At 38.6% G+C, this 18574-nt stretch overlaps 1 protein-coding gene across 4 annotated transcripts in view; it reads right to left on the bottom strand.

The window, feature by feature from the left end:
• Positions 1–289: 289 nt before the first annotated feature.
• Positions 290–18574, bottom strand: part of MLLT3 (MLLT3 super elongation complex subunit) — a 273307-nt gene continuing 255022 nt past the window's right edge. For all 4 annotated transcript variants that reach the window (XM_081261892.1, XM_081261893.1, XM_081261895.1 and 1 more), the window contains 5 exons: positions 17141–17270; positions 14700–14799; positions 9170–9241; positions 7968–8039; positions 290–567 (listed from right to left, as the gene is read on the bottom strand). In XM_081261892.1, coding sequence (XP_081118018.1) covers positions 436–567; positions 7968–8039; positions 9170–9241; positions 14700–14799; positions 17141–17270 — 506 coding nt within the window. In that variant the 3' untranslated portion in view covers positions 290–435. The remainder of the gene's footprint in view (positions 568–7967; positions 8040–9169; positions 9242–14699; positions 14800–17140; positions 17271–18574) is intronic.

The raw sequence follows: 18574 nt of genomic DNA, 5'->3' as shown, positions 1-18574 counted from the left end.
CATTCCCTCAACGACTTTAGAATATCTGTATGCGATAATAAATAGATCAGTTATGTAATAAGGCAGTGTGTTGAGTATGCGTTCGTCCTGTGGAATGAACCACCATGGAGAGAGACATGATACCATACACATTCTTTAAGTTTTCTTGTATTGTGTTTGCTTTGTTTGTTTTCAAGGCTATCCAGGCTAACTCTTCCCGGGGATTTCCTTGGAGAGAAGAGTGGTCCGCTGAGGCTGGTTTGCTTAACCTCTCCTTTATCAAGAGATGATGACTGGCTTTAAAGGAAAATAAAGCTGAAGGTTGTTTGATTTTTATTTTTTCCCTTTTGGTTGCATCATTCTGAGTGTTTTCATATAAACAACAATAAAAAAAAATCACAACCAAAAAAAAAAAAAAAAAAGCAATAGTTTTTGATGCATCCAGTTGTTGTATCCTCAGGATGTTCCAGATGTTTCCAGGTAACTCTGTAGTTTACGGACTGTAGTTTTGTCCAGCGAGCAAAGATCAAAATCAAATGTTGTGTTTGTGATATGAAAGTGTCCAGTTTCTTCTATAAGGTTCACAATCTGAAGGAGTAAAGAAAAAAAAGTTTGAGAAATAAGTAACAGACATCAAAAGGCCCAGATTAAGAGATGGAGGGGCTCAAACATGGATCCAAGTGGTAAACACCTTTATTTATAATAAGAAGGTCCTATAAAATCAAAAGTACCTTACTTAGCCAGTTTGGTAAGTCAAATATACATAAAGTCTTCGAAAAATTCTCACAGAAAACAGACTTATTTGTTCTCAATTTTCATCCTTTTAAAATGCTGCTTTCAAGTCAACAAGAGAATATTTTCCTTGGGTGGGTGGTTAGGGAGAAAGAAAATTTCAAGACTTCTATAAAAATTAGTTCCTGATCAATAGACAGTGACTATGCCTAACAGACATAAACAAACTTCAACCTAGAAATTTCAAAACTTCTTTCAAAAAACAACACATGCAAACAAAAAAAACCATTTTTATTTCTGAGTACATAATTATTGAAAATTTAGACAGTATAGAAATGCACAAAGAAATAATAGAAACTACGTATAATCCCCCTGATGAACACAGTATTGAGTATGGGCCCCCAGGGACCCCCTATGTCACCAGGACTATTTTGTTCTCTAATCTGGGTACTGGTTACACACCCCATGTTCACTTTGTAGCTGTACATGTTCTGCTACTTTTATAAAAAATACATACAAATGTTCATTACTTATAGTTGTGCTCAGCTATTCCCTTGAGTATTCCGGAGAGAAAAATTTTATGTAGAAAAAGAGAGGATGCCAATGTCTCCCCAATTAGAAAAGATACACTGCATTTCTGTTTTGGCTCCAACTTATGGAAAAATGACATGTTAAATGGCAGTGGTGGCAGAGGTGGTATTCTCTTGCCAAGGCTTGTAGCAGGACAGTTTTGAAATTTCAATATGAAGAATGAAGTTGGGTCTTGACAGTTCTGAAATTTCAATATGAAGAATGATGTTGGGTCTGGGTGTGAGACATTCTTTTCCCATGTACTGTCTTTCTACTCCAATGTTACTAATAATCTTATCAGAAATGGATACTGGGCCTGGGCAGTGGGGTTTTTAACTAGGTGTGTTAATGGTTCAGAAGTGGGATGGGAATTAACTTTAGCAATCTTTGAGAGGGAGGAAAAACAGCCTTAGGGCAAGAGAAAGAATATTTGCACAAAGTGAACACTTGGCAAACTTCCACTTCTCATTTGTCTGTATTATTCCCTTTCTATCTCCTGATTCTAAATCTCTTTAGTTCAATAATTTTAAGAATTTTAAATTATTTACCCTATGATTTAGTCAATTAATTTTTGGATTATCTGATGCCAATCTGAAAACCAGCAGAATTAAGACTTTTCACCTTCTCTTATTACACTTACTTTTCCTTGAAACAACTGTGAACTATTCCCTATGGCTCAGTGGGTCTTACCAGAAAAAGTGTTCCCCATTCCTGATGCTATTTTTTTTTATCTCAACAGAAGCATATTAGACATATTAAGCCTAAATCTAATTAATTGCAAAACTCCAAACTGAACTGTATTGTCTTATTCAATCTCTGAAACTATTTTTAGAGATATAATTATGGTTTTAATAATACAACAAGTTATGCCTACTGTGGAACATGACAGTTCCTGCAAACTGATCATCTATTTTCCATTATCCCCTTTACTAACAGGAACCTGACTTTTTGAGAGTAGCAAATATGCTCAGCTAAAATGCTTGCCTCATCAGAATGCTGTGTAGCACTCGGTACTACTATTTATAACGTATTTGTCAGAAACCACTGGCATTAAAAAAAAAATTGTTGAAAATGTTACGGACGATGAACATGTGCCTTTTGCCTTCTGACCTTCTTCCTCTCTTTAATGTAGATGCAATGCCCAGAAGCACAGCAGCCATCTTCCATTCAGGAGGATGAATGCAACATATGAAAGATGGCAGAGCAGAATAACAGAGTTTGTGTCCTCAGTGGCATCTTTTAAGCCACTAGATTGACTATGGATTACTATCCCTGGGCCTTCCGTTACATGTTGAGGAGGAAAGGAGGAAGGAACCTCATTCGCTTAAGCTACTAGATTCAGGGCTCCATTATATCTATCAATAGATCATCTGAAGGGATATGCCCAATTGTGATTAAAATATACCATTCATGGAGGAATTCATCAAAAATTACCGTATCAACACACAAAACAACCAAAATGGACACTGAAGTGTTTATTAACAAACAGTTTTAGAACTCTCACTGATTCTCCACAAATATTTACATATAGAGACATAAACACACAGTTGTGTCCACACACACAAGCCTCTCATAGCAATCACATACTTAATTATACTAAACACTGGCTGAAATACGAGTACTTTTCTGAGTACATTATCTTTTTTTTCTTTTACTATATTATGTAGAAACTGTATATCTAGTATGCATTGATAAATTTCAGGATTAAAAAAATAGTCTCTTCCGAAACTATAATTTCAAATATAAACAGAGATAATTACCAAGTAGACCAGAGGTGGACTCCTCTCCCCAACTAGTGGGATAGCAGGTAAGTGTCAAGGCATTCAGAACAGGGAGTTCTGGATTTGGCCTATAAAGTTCTTCTGCTCTTTATATGAATGGCACTGGAACATTATAACATCTGAGCCTCAGATTCCTCATAAGTAAAATGGGGACAATGCTATCTCTTCTACTTATCATATAAGGATTTGCAGAGGATTAAATAAGATATGATAAGTAATTTCTTTATAAACTATGAATTACTACCTAGATCAGGGCACCATGGTTATGGTCATCATGTAAACTTAGTATGTGGGAGATAACTAAAGAGCACATGGATTATCAGACCTGGTGCTTTTACTTCTGGCCCTTAATGACTGTCAGCCATTTCATTAGCAATAAAACAAATGAAGCAAGAAAAAAAATGCAGAACCTAAAACTCAAAAAAAGTCTACCTGATTTTTTTCTTTTGTGGCTCTGGGAATTGAACCCAGGGAAGCTCTACTACTGATATCCATTCCTAGTATGTTTTTTTTTTGGAGGGGGGAGAGGTGTTACTAGGGACTGAACTCAGGGGCACTTGGCCACTGGCCCACATCCCCAGCCCTATTTTGTATTTTATTTAGAGACAGGGTCTCAATGAGTTGCTTAGCACCTTGCCATTGCTGACGCTGGCTTTGAACTCATGATTCTCCTGTCTCAACTCCCAAGACGCTAAGATTATAGGTATATGCCACCGAGCCTGGCAATTCTCAACCTATTTTATTTTTGAGACAGGATCTCATTAAGTTGCCCAGGCTGGCTTTGAGTTTGCAATCGTCCTGCCTCAGCCTCACCTAGGATTGCAGGTGTGTGCAAATGTGCCAGGTTGAATTTATTATTAATAATAATTTTTTAATAATCATAACAAAAGTTTTCAGGGAGAAGGGAAGAAACCAGATGAAGCCAAATAGTTGAAATGATGGGCTAAAACTGCAATGTAATGGGGAACAGAAGCACAGCCCTACACATTATCCTAAAATAACAGGGAACTTACCCTTTTAAGAAAATAGTTTTCTATGACTCAATATAGTGGTTCACTAATTATTGAACAATAAACAGAAAACTGGGCAATAAAAATTCCTTCTAGAAAAAAAAGCCTCTTAATTTTAAAGCAAATAAACGCTTCGGTCCGCTAGGAAATAAAGCCTGGTCACCTCACATACACTGTAACATCTTTAGGTTTCCAGGGCTTCCCACCCAGCCTCCCACTTTCTCCACCACTAGCATGCCCCACCCTGCCTGCAGCCACACATACGCAAAGATAGAAAGGGAATCTGATAAATCTAACTAAATGAGCCCTGCAACTTTAATGGGAGTCTATAAGAATACATCAGGGCAGATGCAGAGACAGTCTTAAGACAGTAGTAGTGGGAGCAGTTGGGTAGTTCAGGACTATTTGCCAAAGGGAACAGCATTAATGATTTAAGTTATTAGAGCATGTACCCATGTCCTCAATTAAGTAAAGACTCCATAAAGAAAAATAAGTGCACATTCCTTTCCAGGAATCCCGATAGCTCAAACATCAGAAACACCATGTTAATGTGCTTTATTCCAATGACATAGACTGCAAAGCCTGAAAACACGCTGCTGGTCTCCAAAGGACTCCACTCTTTTTGTAGAAATATAGTTTCTGGGATGTAATGTGGGTTTACCTTGCTGTCATTATGCTGCATCAAAATGCAATCATAATGCCCATCTAGAAGAATAATAGAAGACAGAGTAACTGCAGATAAAAGCATTCAAGGGAACAGGGTACATATGGGTAGTGAAAAAGGAAGTGTGTAAACTGCTTAACTCATTCTTCAGATGATGGCTGTTGTGAAAACATTTGTGATGGATGATTTCCTGCCACATCAGCCTTTAAAGGGGGTATCACAGAGGCTGTTGGTTGTTTTGTTTCAAGCAGGGTACTATCTACTTGTTAAGTCTATGACTCCCTCCCCTAACTCTGGTTTTTTAATTATAAAAAGCTACATGCATTCATTTACACACGATCTTAGCCAGGAGGTGGAAAAGCGATAGATGCCTTATTTTTGGTTGACTTATATTTTCAAATGCCAGGGCTCTTCCCATCCAAAGTCGCTTCTTCTAGGAGTGGGAAAGTCTTGAACAAGCTTTGCTTTAACTGATTCTTCCTCAAGTGGAGCCAGTGCTCTGGTAAAATATCCTCTGCTCCAGACAGGGAAGCCCTGTCTTCCACATGAAAATGTGTGCCTCCTTTGGGCTACAATGCAGGCTATCAGACTCCAATCTACAAAGGATACCAATATGACAGGTAATTTCCCAGGATGGAGGAAATCATTTGCAGCAGAACACTTCTTAGGGAGGGTTCTCTGTGTTGTTAGGAGGAATACTCTAATACACCACTCATTCCTCAATCCCTGAAGGTGATTCTGAAAGAATGATAGCTGGTATCTAAATTGATATACTCTACTCTAAGGAAGTTCTGGGTTTTCTCAGATTTTTTTTTCTTTCAGGCAAGGATACAAATCAAGCTTGCAGCTGAACTGCTAGGGGGGTTAAATATTTTTCAATTCAGTCTACAAATAAATGTGGAACACATGGTTTAAAGAAAAATCAAATTATTAATCAGTCCTAGGTACTCTCTCCTCCTCTTTGTGTCCGCTCTACTGTATATTTACACTATGGAAAAGTGGCTTAGGCACATAGCCTCCCTTGAGCCAATGCTTTCTGTTCATTAAACTAAATACTGAGTGCCAGGATAGCATGTCCCCAGCGTAAAACATGCTATTAACCCCTTTTGTGAGCCAAATAAAATTGTCAGAGCAGATTTTTTTGATAGAAATGCACTGAACAGGAAAGAACCCAGGATATCATTCTGGGCCCACCAGAAATTCTGCCGCAGGTGTTCAAGTCTGCATGGAGGAGAACACAGAGACTTTGTAGAATGCATTCCACGAGATGAGCAGCCCTCAAGGTGGAGAATAACATTAGTCCTCAATAGTGCTATGTTTTACAATAGGAATTAATTAAGCAGTAAACCGTGACAGGACATGCATCATGGTATCATAATCACAAGCCTCAGCTGCATTACAAGGCAAAAGGCCAAAGACTGAGAGCTTTCAACCAGCCTGGGAATGCAATTAGGGTGAGAGGCTGTGTGCCCTGGGGTGCCTTTTTTGCCAGGTTAAAAATTCATAGATATTACTTTCTCCCAGCAGAATACTAAAATAATCCACTTGGATGGGATTCTACTAAGCTTCCTTCCCTCACAATTCTCTCAAAGGTCAAAATAAAGGACAACATTAAATTAGGAATGCCAATGACACCACAAGGTAAGACCCTGCCCAGTGGCATACTGTTCCTGATTCGTTATCTGTGCTTTCTCTGTGAACGTGCCCCCACCCAACTCAAACATCTGTCTCTCTTTCCTGTGAGACTCACAATTTAGGCCTAGCTTGGGCATTAATAGCTTTCTTGAGCAATTCTTCCACAGTGGTTCAGAGTTGGTATCTGGGAAGGGATGGGAAGATCAGCTAATAGATTTACTGTCGGCATTAGTCAATTAACCCCAAATAATTGGTAAATGGCAGGCAATACAATTTTCCCTTCTATAGGAGAAAGTTGAAGAAAAACACAGTTGGTCCTCTGTATCTGTGGGTTCTGCATCCTCAGATTGAACATAAATTGAAAATATTTTGGGGGGGAAAAACTGTGCTGAACATGTATAGATTTTTTTTTGTGTGTGTTTTATTCTCTAAACAATACAGTATAGCAGTGATGACCAAAGCATTTACATTGTTTTAGGTATTACAAGTAACCTAGAGATGATTTAAAGAATGGAGGATGTGCACAGGTTATATGCAAATTTAGTATCCAATGGGGACCTGAAACCTGTGCTCTGTGGATGCCAAAGGAGAATGTACTTGCAAAGTACTGACTTAGGTTAAGCCACTCAAATCCTGCTCCCCCTGACCCCCATATTCACTTCAGAGAAAAATGCAAGACATGTAACTTATCCACAAAGAAGAATCTAGGTCTGTAGACAAAGTCTTTTGTTCAAATCTAAAACTTTAGAAGGGTTAAAAGTTTATCAGACCAGTCAGGAAACTTGGCAAGTTTGAGAGTGTGTATTTATAGATTTAAGCAAAAATGTACACAGAATATAAATGTGACCATCAACCATTAAACATTTACAAAATAATTCACACACAGCTGGGGCAGATTAAGTACTAATTTCCAGTCATTTGAAAGTAGTAAAAAAGAAAAAAAATTTGAAGTGAAACAATTTGCAAACTCGCCCTGGAATTTGGATGCACAGACTTTTTGGGTGTTAAAGAAAAATCATTTTATCAATAGCCACTGTTAATACAATAAAGGCATGTACTCTAACTGTACAAAAACTAAAACCCACTTTTCTTATCTTCTCAAAACATCACATTGTATTAATAGAAGTTTCCTCACCCTACAAGCATTTCACAGTTGAGTTCATAATAATAGAATGTACGCTTAACAAGATAAGGGAAATGAAGAAAATATTTATTTTCCTTAGAACGGCACTGGAAAAAGGTTACTAAATTCAATCACAAATGTTTATAACACTTGACTCAAAATTCTTATCACTGTTTTCCCATGAAACCAGAAGCTTGGTCCCAGTGGCTCCTACATTCCTACTGTCCCCTCCCTTACCCCATATTACAACATTAGCCACTGACTACACTGGGGAAGGAAAGAATCACCATGGAGATAGAAGCCGACTTCTAGGCGGCCTCAAAAATCAGAACCCTCCCCAAATACTTCAGCAGGTGCCATGGCCCCATTCCAATCACAAGATGCTGCTGTGGGTCCAAGTGCTACCTCACAAGCCTGGGATAAAGCAGAGCCTGGGGTCTCCCAGAACAGTTGTGCTGAGAGGCATCTCTCACCTGTTGCAGAATGTGTCTTTCCCTCAGCGTCATCAACCTTCTGTGAAGTTCCACCAGCTCGTCCAGGTAAGCCTGGAAGAGAAGGGCACCCCAAGAACAAGCACTTTAGGAAGCAGTTGAAAAATAAGAAAGCACTCACAGGCGAAGTTGGACGCTCCTCATCCTACCATTCTACACAAGCCACTTGAACTCTGTGTCCAAAGGCTTTTGCTGACCAGGTTTGTCCTGGTTCCTGGTTGACCTTCACCTTTACCAAGCTTGCATTACAATGGGGGAGTAAGGAACTCTATCACCTATTTACTCTCAACAAAAGTCCCGTGGGCAGACTCACCTTACTCCAATAAAGTATATACAAGGATTGGGGGAAATTCAATGCTAAATTGTGGGTTTTAACATGTTATCACAGGCTTTCATTTTTATCCTTTCATTTTTTATTCTTTGATCTCAGAAAAAAAAGCTTAAGTTTGAAGATGGGAGTATCAGTGCACATTACCAGGTAGGTTACAGCAAACTCTTAATTTAAAAAAAAAAAAAAAAAAAGACTCCCAATTGTACCAAACATTTCAGATAAACAATGACAACAAATGACCAAAGAACAAAATAATATCAATAATATCTTATAAAAAACAGATCACTATCCCAATTACCATCTGGTTTATGAAGAGCTCCCCTAGAAGTGCAGAGGGGTACTTTTCTTTCCATATGTTCAAACTCACAAGTCTTTATTAGTGTGACTGCAGGGGTACCCCCAGAATCATTTTCAGTAAGGGCAAAGGAAAGATTTACAAAGCATTAGAGAGGTCTTCCTGCCCCTGCAAACACATTAGGGACCTGCCTTTTCCAGGTGACTTAAGCACTACCCAGTCTTTTAGTCAGATTTCAGAGGCAAGATGCACACAAACACGCTGCAGTGGGATCAGAGGTCTTGCTCACTTACATCTCACAATATCTTACCTCCCAATTCAATGTGTTCAAAATCTCTTGGAAATGTAGGCCCATGTCAAAGGGTAGCATATGGTCAAGCTTAATAATGAAGACATGAGCAAGGCATGGAAAATAAACTACAAAGCACAGGGATGAAACACTCATTGTGTGGAAATCTTGGGCATTTCTGATGAAGAAAATGGAGGGAGCAAGTATGATCAAGGGAAACCAGAAGACAAGAAGGCCACAGCACTCACACCAATGGGCTGGAAACCTACCTTGTCACATTCACCATTCTTTATTTGCTTATCCGATTTGCTTTGCTTTATTGGACTCTTCACTTCAAGAATCTAGGGATCAAAGAGAACACTGTGTTAAATTTTATTTCAAGCACCTGCTAGCTAACCTCCCACATAAACAAAGGTACTCATTCCATGAAATACCAGACAATAACATTGTTTACCAAATGGCATTTCCCCGATATAGTTTTCCTTCTATTCTCATCTTACTTTTGCTTGGAAAATAAATTACTTGTCTCTGAATTGCTGAGTCAGAGCAACAGAACTTTAAAAAAAGGATGATGATAAGGAAATTGATCTAAGCTTCCAAAGCTGCTTCTCTTTTGTGACAACACTCTCACACATATGTACAGCAGCTGAGTTATTCTGAGATTACAGTCCCCTCTGGCAAGAATTTTTTTCCTCTTCATTCTGCTGTTTCAGCATGACTACCAGTGCTCAGTAGGCTAGGGAATGATAAAAACAAACCCTCAGATGCCCTCTACAATACCTGCCTTTCAGAGTCTCAAATAACTCGTATTCACTAAGCTGACACTGAAACTTCCTTTGGGAAGGAAAGTGGCCATCAGGTATACCCATGCTCCAGTCCGGGATCCTGCAACTCCAGAAACAGACAGGACCGTCTTCTGTGCTTCAAGAGATGGTGTGATAACACACGGTAAGATGCCAGGCACCTTTCCTTTTATCTGGACTTACTGCAGCTTAGGGTCTTAACAGTAGTCCTGGGTGCTGTTCAGAAGCTTGGAAACGTAGGCCCACGTTAAATGGTAGCACATGGTCAAGCTAGGGAGTTATATTTCTAACTAATAAAAAGGAGATGACTATTATTTAATAAATGTAGCTGATTTATTAGGGTCTTCAAAATTCTGAGGGAAACAAGTTTTAAATGGCACTGGCCTGAAAAGGCTGAGCACCCTTAAAATGTATAAATGGCAAGAAATGTGTACAGACATGAGAAGCAAAGCAATTTGTCTTTTTCACTGTAACCTTATTTCCAAGTGAGTTGTTACAACCAGAGACTAATATTAAGGAGGAAATGCCAAGTAAAGGACTTCCTTTAACAAGTTTCATATTCCTTCCACTCTTCCCTCGACTATCCCCTGCCCTACCTCAGGCATGGCTTTGTTCTCAGTATGCCATATTCCATAGCACAAAGAAAAATCTAAGAACCAAACTACTCTATATTTGCACTGTCAAAAACAGGAGATTGGGCTCAGAAGAACCAAGTTCAGGTCCCAGCCTTATCATTTAACATTTTTTGGCCCCAAAAGATGTAATGAGGAAGTGGAATGAGATAACACTCAGGTTCCCATTCAGGTTTAAAATTTTATACTACTAATAAGCATTTTACTTGTCAAAGCTAGGACCACAACCTTCTGGGAAAGACCAAATAGTCCTAAATGGGATTATTTCTCTTTGAATTGAAAATAAAGCATGGGTCAAGAAGTATGCTACCAGTAGTCTCTCATGAGATTCACACTTCCTTCTTCATTTTTAAAACTGAGATAACCAAATGACCAATCTGACCAGGACAACTGACAATATAATACTTTTGGCAACAAAAGGAAATTACTGAGTAGCAGCTGCAAGGGGATCATTTTTGTAAAGTGCTCCCTGTGAAGGAAACCAAACACTCCACAGCATTCAGAATTTCCTCCTCTCTGTTGGAAATGAGACCTCCAGGGGAAAATCAGCATCAAGACCTAGGAGTAAGTAGGTCAGTAGATGGCAGTCCTAGCCAACTCAGACACCAGGCTGGGCCTTGCTGAGACAATCCTGGGAGATTTCAGGCAAGAGAAAAAAAAAAAAAAGCTCCTCTGTGCCTTGTGCACTGGAGAACAGAATTTCCTTCCCATCACATCCCACTCCTCCCATGGTCCCATCCCCCATTTGGTGCACTCTGGGTGTTGAAGTGCTGTGGACGCAATTTTTGCAAAGGAACTCTGCTAACTAGGTTTAGAGGGTCCTGCCACATTCTCTTCAAAGCAGAAAACAGAACATTTGGGAGCTTAAGTCCCACCCCACGCATTCCGTAAGTGCTAGAGCACAGAAGGCTAAAATACATTGAAATCCTAGTTTCTTTCTTCTGGAGGCTGCAGTGGCAGGAACAAAAGCTCCGGGTGTCAGTGACCCGCCTCAAGTTACTGAGTGGCTGCCCAGAGAGGGCTCAGTTAATCTTCCTTCTTTGATCTCTCCCTGCTCCAAAATAAACAGCTTTGTCAAAACCTCATTCTGAGAGAGTTGAGCCATGCTGAAGACAATTGTTTTATTTATGATCATTTCTTATCTTTAGGGAAACGACTCCAGAATATAAAAGCATAACACCTTGTCTTCCAGAGGCTTATTTCAAACCAGTTTAACTGGATAGACTCTCTTTAATTTCATTCAGCATGCCTGGCAGGCTGAAAGGTGATTTATGATATTCTGAGTATTAGCTCAGGTCCAATGGATCACTTCCTTCCTTCAAGTCCCCTCACCTCTTCCCTTCCTGCCACACTCTGAACTAAAAAAAGATATGGTATTTTGTTTTCATTTGAAATTCACACAAGGGAGGTTTGGGGTGAGAAAAAGTCATCTCTAGTTAAAATGGTACAATACTCGTTATTATTCCCTATTAAACTGTACTAAAGAAAACACAGCCGCCCAGACTGCTGAAATAAACCAAGGGTAGATATAATAATCTCAGAAAAGAGCCTAATTGTGATTAGTAGTATTTCTGTCCTTACTCTGAGGATATGGCTTGAGAATCAAATTTTCAAGGTGATATTTTTCTGTATCCCTTCCCTTAGAATGACAACTCAATTATTCAGAGGATGGATTCTCTACTGATAGGAGTTACATTAAACATGAAAAACATCTAACAATATCCAGCTAATCACTTGCTTTGTTAACTTGGGGCTCCCGCCTTTTTTTTTTTGTGGGGGGGGGGGATTAGTCTGATAGTGTTAGAATCAATTAGCACATTTCCTCTTTCTGAGTCCCTGGAAGATTTGAGAAAAGACAATAGGCAATTCAGCTTTGCCACTGCTTTATGGAAATTTGCAAGTACCGTGCAAACTCATTATTAACTGCAGGTAAAGAGTAGCCAAAAGGCAAGAAAGAAGGAAACCCAGAGTCTTCCCATTTCAGAATTAGGTTTCCCCCATAAGTTCTCATCCTTTCTATTTGATGTGCAATTTCAGACACCACTTTGCACTTATATGTTCACGCTCTCTCTCACATACCTTTAAATATAAGACAAAAACATTCCAGATTGTAATTTAAGTGACTTTTAGGCATTCTGAAGTTTTTACTATCTCTATCAGTACAGAGAACTTAGAAATACAATAATTTTTTTAAATTCCATAAATGCTGACTTAAAAGGATGGCATCACACTTGAACTAGGACAGGTGATTTAAGGGGGTTAAGAAACTGGTCTGGACACAGTTTTAAAAATCTTTTCTGGCTCTCTCAGCTCCAAGACATAGGCCCACGACATAGGCCCACGGAGGTAATACTTCTGTGATACATGTATTTCCTTCCCCAACTAGCTGAAAGTGAAGGCACACAAGCTTTCTTATGATGTTACAGGCACATGGAGAAAGTGACATTAACTGAGCACTGCTGGCAGATTGATGATTTGCATGTATGAAGCTACATTTGTGGACTAATGCCATGGAACCAGTGGAATGCTACTTAATTGGATAAAGTAATTTTTATTCAGATTTGTCCAGATAGATGATACTGTTCATTTTTGGCTTTGTTTTGCTAGACAGGTGAAAGAGGAAAATAGTTCGATAAAGAATCCACATCTTTCCCTAAAGCTAGTGTCAGCTCAAGACTGCACATTCAGGAGGGGTTTGAAGGGCAAGACAAGAGCTTGTAGGAGCTACACTCACTCAGCAAGGCCTGTCTTCATGATGACAGGGAGGGTTGCTGAAGGAGACTGATGAGGGTCCAAAGCACACCCTTGTGCCCTTCACCCGGAGTACTGTCACCAAGAGCATACTAGTTCTCATACACTATCCACTGGAAGCAGAAATCAAGTCTAACTAGGTTTAAATCAGATATAAAATATAATTAAGGTCCAAATTCTTCTCTTTGACTAGTTCTTCCTGAACTAAAAGTTTGTAGAAGGATCTCCAATTATCTAGTTAACCAGCACAATGTTCCCCCCAACATCATGACTGGCCACATTTATGTCCCTTCTCTTTTTACTTTCTCCATTTAAAATACTTGACTGGTGGTGGGGGGCAGCCACGTGAGAGATGAGAGAGAGCCAGGCCCTCGGCATGGCTCAGACTCGAGATGAGAAGAGCCGGACAGCAGAATGTGGAATACAATGATGAGGTTGAGCGTTCACTGTGGAGGGCACAAAGAAACTGCAGCTGACCATTACAGGTTAGCTGGTGTGGCAAAGAGCACTGGTGACCTTCCTACCTCACAATGAAAGATTTAAGTTGCAGATGAACTTTATAAATGAATTTAAAATTCTAAGAGCTCTTTGCCTACACTTCACACAAAATGGAAAAAGAAAATGTCTTCATCGATAAAATAGCATTTTCCAACCAAAACAAAGATCACAGAATCAAGGGCAAGACCATTTGGAACGGAGGATACCTATGAAACTACACTTGTGGGAAAATACAGTTCTTTAATTTTCAAGTTAACATTCGTTTGGTAACTTGAATTAAGCAATTATTGTAGAGGTCACAGGAAATCTGCCTAAACAAAAAGATAAGAATAGCTTACAGTAATGAATATCAACTCAATGCACAATGAGGCTTTTTACAATATTCATGATACCTGAAAACAGTTTATTTTAGTAAGTAATGAAAATGTTCCTATCTTATTCATTACAGCCTTCAAAGTTCTGCTTAGAATATATTCTGAGCTGTCAAATTAATAAGGTTTCCTTAAGCTCAATTCATAACAATGATAATGACCACAATTTTCTCTGTGTTTAATTATTCCTCACAATCTCAAGTGATGATAATCTTCTCTTGGATGAGAAACCTAAGACAGAATACCTATAATAATAAACATCTCCCATCAGCTACAGAATGCCAAGGAGGAACTGTGCATCCTTCCAATAACTACGGGGTAGGAGTTAACATCATTCATAGATGAAGGAATTGAGAGTCAGAAAAATTAATTTCCCACCAGCAAGTTACTGGTGGTAAAGCAAAGAACCTGCCTTTTCACTAGTCCCAAACGCCATATTCTTTCTAATTAAGCCACCTACTTACTGCTGAGAGGAATAATACATAGAAATGAGGAGTGACTGGGCAACAACATGGGTTATCATCTCTTCCTCACCTACTTTATGAACCCATCCCCCATACCCAACTTCTCATGACATCATAAGTCTCTGTGCCCTGTGTTTATTCCTCAGCTTGGGGATTCCCATCTATTTGCCATTAAAAGAGACATTGTTTAAGCTTAAGAGGTAAAAAAGTGTGTGCACTAGGTAGAAGTGATCACATCTAGTTCCACAGAGTCTTGTAAAGTGTGAACCCCACAACTTACCTGGTTGTTGTTCGTTTTTAATAATGGCGGTGGAGGTTCATGATGTAGGGGTGAAGAAGCAGAGCTGCTTTCACTATCACTGCCATCACTTAAGCTAACTCTGAAAAGGAACACAGAAAAATCACAGGCATGACTACAAACAGGTGGTTCTTGAAATACCTGTGCAAACTGTGATGAAAGGCAAGGAATCCAGACACTGACTATGGGAAAGTTCATTCTGACTCAGAACCACTAACATGGATTGGCACATATTTCATATCTGGAACCATGGAAAATGCTTCACCTGCTAGTTCTCTTTTTTCATAGGCGAGTAAAACTGGGCCTTAAACTGAATCACTCAGCAAGGATCACAGAGGTAAAAGTGGCAGCTCTAGGACTCAAACCCAAGCAGTGTGACCCAAAGCTAGTGCTCAGCCACTCTGTTGTACTGATAAATGAAATCTGTTGTGCCAACCCCACCACCAGTCATTCCCACTGTGCCACGATTCAAGGATAACTCTAGTTCTGATTGCTAAAACATTGGAAAAACAGTCCATCTACACAAAGAAATGGTGTGCTTGGGATACTGCTTTAGAAAAATAAGATGGCATCTTTCAACAACTAAAGACAATAAAAATACCACCTCCTCCATGGTTTTTTCTTTTCAGCATAAAATGGAATTATCTTCTAACCAGAGAAGAGAGAGTTCTTTATTCTACTCTGATGAATGTGTGCCCTCCTTCTGAAGCGTCCTTCAGTGTTTGCTCCCTCTCTCTGGTTATACAGTAACCTAATATAATATTCTTTTCAGAAACAGAAAATGCTTTAGAAATCAGGTTAGTTTTTCTTCCCCTCTGAATAGGCAATCATATTCTAGCTCTATTATATATTCAGATAGACATGATACATGATAGGAAATGAAAAGGATACACTGGGACATCCTTTTAGCAAAAACTGATGGAACTTGTTTTTCTTAACTAAATTACATTAATGAAGTGTTCAGCTGAAGCCTGCTTTAAAATGCTTCTCGACTGAAGTGGAGGGCTGAGTATTTAAACTGATTAAACAGTTGAGACTTCACAAGTGCAGCGCAGATCAAATGTTACACTGGCACTGCCATGCTAAGAGCACATGTCAGGTGGGGAAAAGAAACTGTCCCCAACAATGTGTATCTACATCAGACAACTCACAAATATGTGATCTGACTTGTAATAACTCAGGGGATGGGGCAGAAAGTGTGTGGACAGCAGCTAATCACAGAATATCCTGATCTTCTAAATAACTTGGAAATTGCCTAAATTAGGTCAGATTTTCTTTCTTTCTTTTTTTTTTTTCCTTAAATCAGCTAAACTGGGGAACAGCCAGTGGTCAGGATCTTGGTTGGTCTAAGTAAGTTTCTTAATTCTAAGTATCAGCCCACTTTTAGGTCTTTTTGCTGTTCCTGTTTCTTCTTGCCAAATGGAAAGTTTCTAGAGGGAATTATTTTAAAAAACCAAGGCCATAAATGTCCAGGTGAATTAGGTAGGGTCCAGGTGAATTTGGGAGAAAAGGTGAAGAAACAGTGTTTAGTATGGCCATAAGGTACAGTCATTGAGAGATCTGACAGGGCATATCCCCTACAGAGGCTCTTTCCAAAGAATACTGAAGAATCAGTAGTTAGGGAGCATACAGTGTGTCCAGTTGGGGTTAATACTACATCCTTTCTAGGAATTTTAGGCCATCTACATGGTCGTGGATAATAGGAACAGACTTAATACAATATATCATAAATGTAATTGGATTTTTAATTCAAGTAGATTGATATTTTTTTCTACTCAAAACACATTCAAGTAAGCACGCCTATTTGTTTTCCTCATGATAAAGAAATGAAATCCTCAAGGCAATTTCAAGTTGACTATTAATTATAAGTGACATGAATTACCATCTTATAATGTGGAATTATGCCTCACAGCATTAAAGCTACTTAAGGAACCTAATTGTCAGCACACTTAAAAGGAATTTATTTTCTGGAAAACATACACAGGTGATCCTAGTTTTAATTAGGTCACACACATCATTCACTGCAGCCAATTATGTATTTCTAGCTACAAACAGCAAACACATTTCTTCACCTTCTGAGACTACTGCCAGCAACAGATCTATACGCATGCTTCACATGAAAATGGACTATTTCAGCAGTCAGTCCTGCCACATGGTACATACTTTCAACTATTCAGAACTTCTAATGTGACTTTTTCCTATCAAGTTTTTAGAGGAAAAACTCTCTTCTTCCTGAGAAAAAGGAAAAACAGTTCCCCTTAAAGGAGACTGTAAGCATGCCAACATGCCCCAACTTCAAATGAATGTGACCACTTGCTGCTACTATTTATGGTGTTTCACAACTGTGCTCTGATGATACCAGTAAGCCCAGTGAAAAGGTGTGACTCCATCACAGAGAACCTCTCTCCCTCCAAGACACTCACCTGCGACTTCGGCTGCCTCCTCTATTTACAGGTCTTTCCATTTCTGAGTCGTTGTCATTATCTTCTGCCTCATCCGATTCCTCCTCATTGTCATCAGAATGCAGATCTTTCATTATAGACCTTAAAGGACCTGAGTAATGATAGTGAACCACAGCAAATCAAATATGATTTCAAACAAGCTTTGCCCTATTAGAACAAGGGAATGCTTTCCAGCACTGAATGCCAGTTAAAGGTAATTATTATCCTATACAGTCATACCATTTGTAACAAAAATTTGGTTCAGTTTCTGGAATGCAAGCTCTACCTAAACATAATAGATTTTTTTTTTCTGTTTTCATAATAGATTCCCCAAACTGTTCATTGAAGAATCTCTATTTTCTAGACTTTTTTTCAGTTTTTCTCTTCCCTAAGAAAAATTACACCTAAAAAGAAACAGATCTATTAGTAAATTGGATGTTTTGTTAGGTTAATCCATGTATTGAAAAGTTGAGATTAATAAATCACTGTGATTCTAACTTGTTCTTGGCAATGCAGTCTTTGTGTGGTAGTTTTTGATCTATTAAGGTTTAGCTGTTCCTTTTATTTCAAGGTCAATTTCAGGTCAAGCAAGCATTTCAGTCAAGTTCAGATTATAAAGTATTTCAATTCCATGGTGTAATGTCCTATCTCTGATCTTCATATTGATCTTGGACAGAGGTCTTGTTGCAACAATTTTATACAGCCAATTTTTATTTTACTTTTTAAGAAATTCCTGGCAAAATACCAGCATGCATTAACATAAATAAGGCCATGTAATAAATCAGGTGCCCAGAAAATTCAACAGTATCCAGTATTAATAGATGGGAGGGAAAAAAAACATGAAGCCATAACTAATTTTATTCTAGGGTTGAATAGAAATGTGTTCGCTCGCGCGCACACATACACACTCACATTCTCCCCACCCCCATTCATCACCCTCCCCATGCATATAGCTTTTACTATATGCTAAGTGTGATGAAAAACAAGATAGGTCTTTTAAATTTTAACAGAAGAGATTGTAAAGACAATCAAGAAGGTGGCAGAGGCACTTCCATTTTGGATCAGGTAATTCATAAAGTCTAATTTATGATACATATATCTAAATTATCAGTTATTCAGTTCTAAAATAAGTATTCACTCCCTGAAATTGCACATTCTAAAAACCCAAACTTTCTCTGCTTTCATTGTGGGCTTATTTCTTTTGGAAGTCAATGGAACAAGATCCCTGAATAGCCAAAACTATCTTTTATTTTTTTTTTCTGGAAGCTTAGCCTTAGTCCAAATACACACAACAGTTTAATCCCTTTCAAAACATACAAGGTCATTAGGAATTCAGTTGTGATTGATGAAAAAGATGATGTTCAATAAAAGAGTAAAAACCAAACTATTCTTTGATACTAACTCATTTTCTATGTA

This window comes from Spermophilus citellus, assembly GCF_964194105.1.
Source record: "Spermophilus citellus genome assembly, chromosome: 2".
In the NCBI taxonomy this organism is placed as follows: Eukaryota; Metazoa; Chordata; class Mammalia; order Rodentia; family Sciuridae; genus Spermophilus; species Spermophilus citellus.
This window is presented reverse-complemented; position numbering and strand designations above follow the sequence as displayed.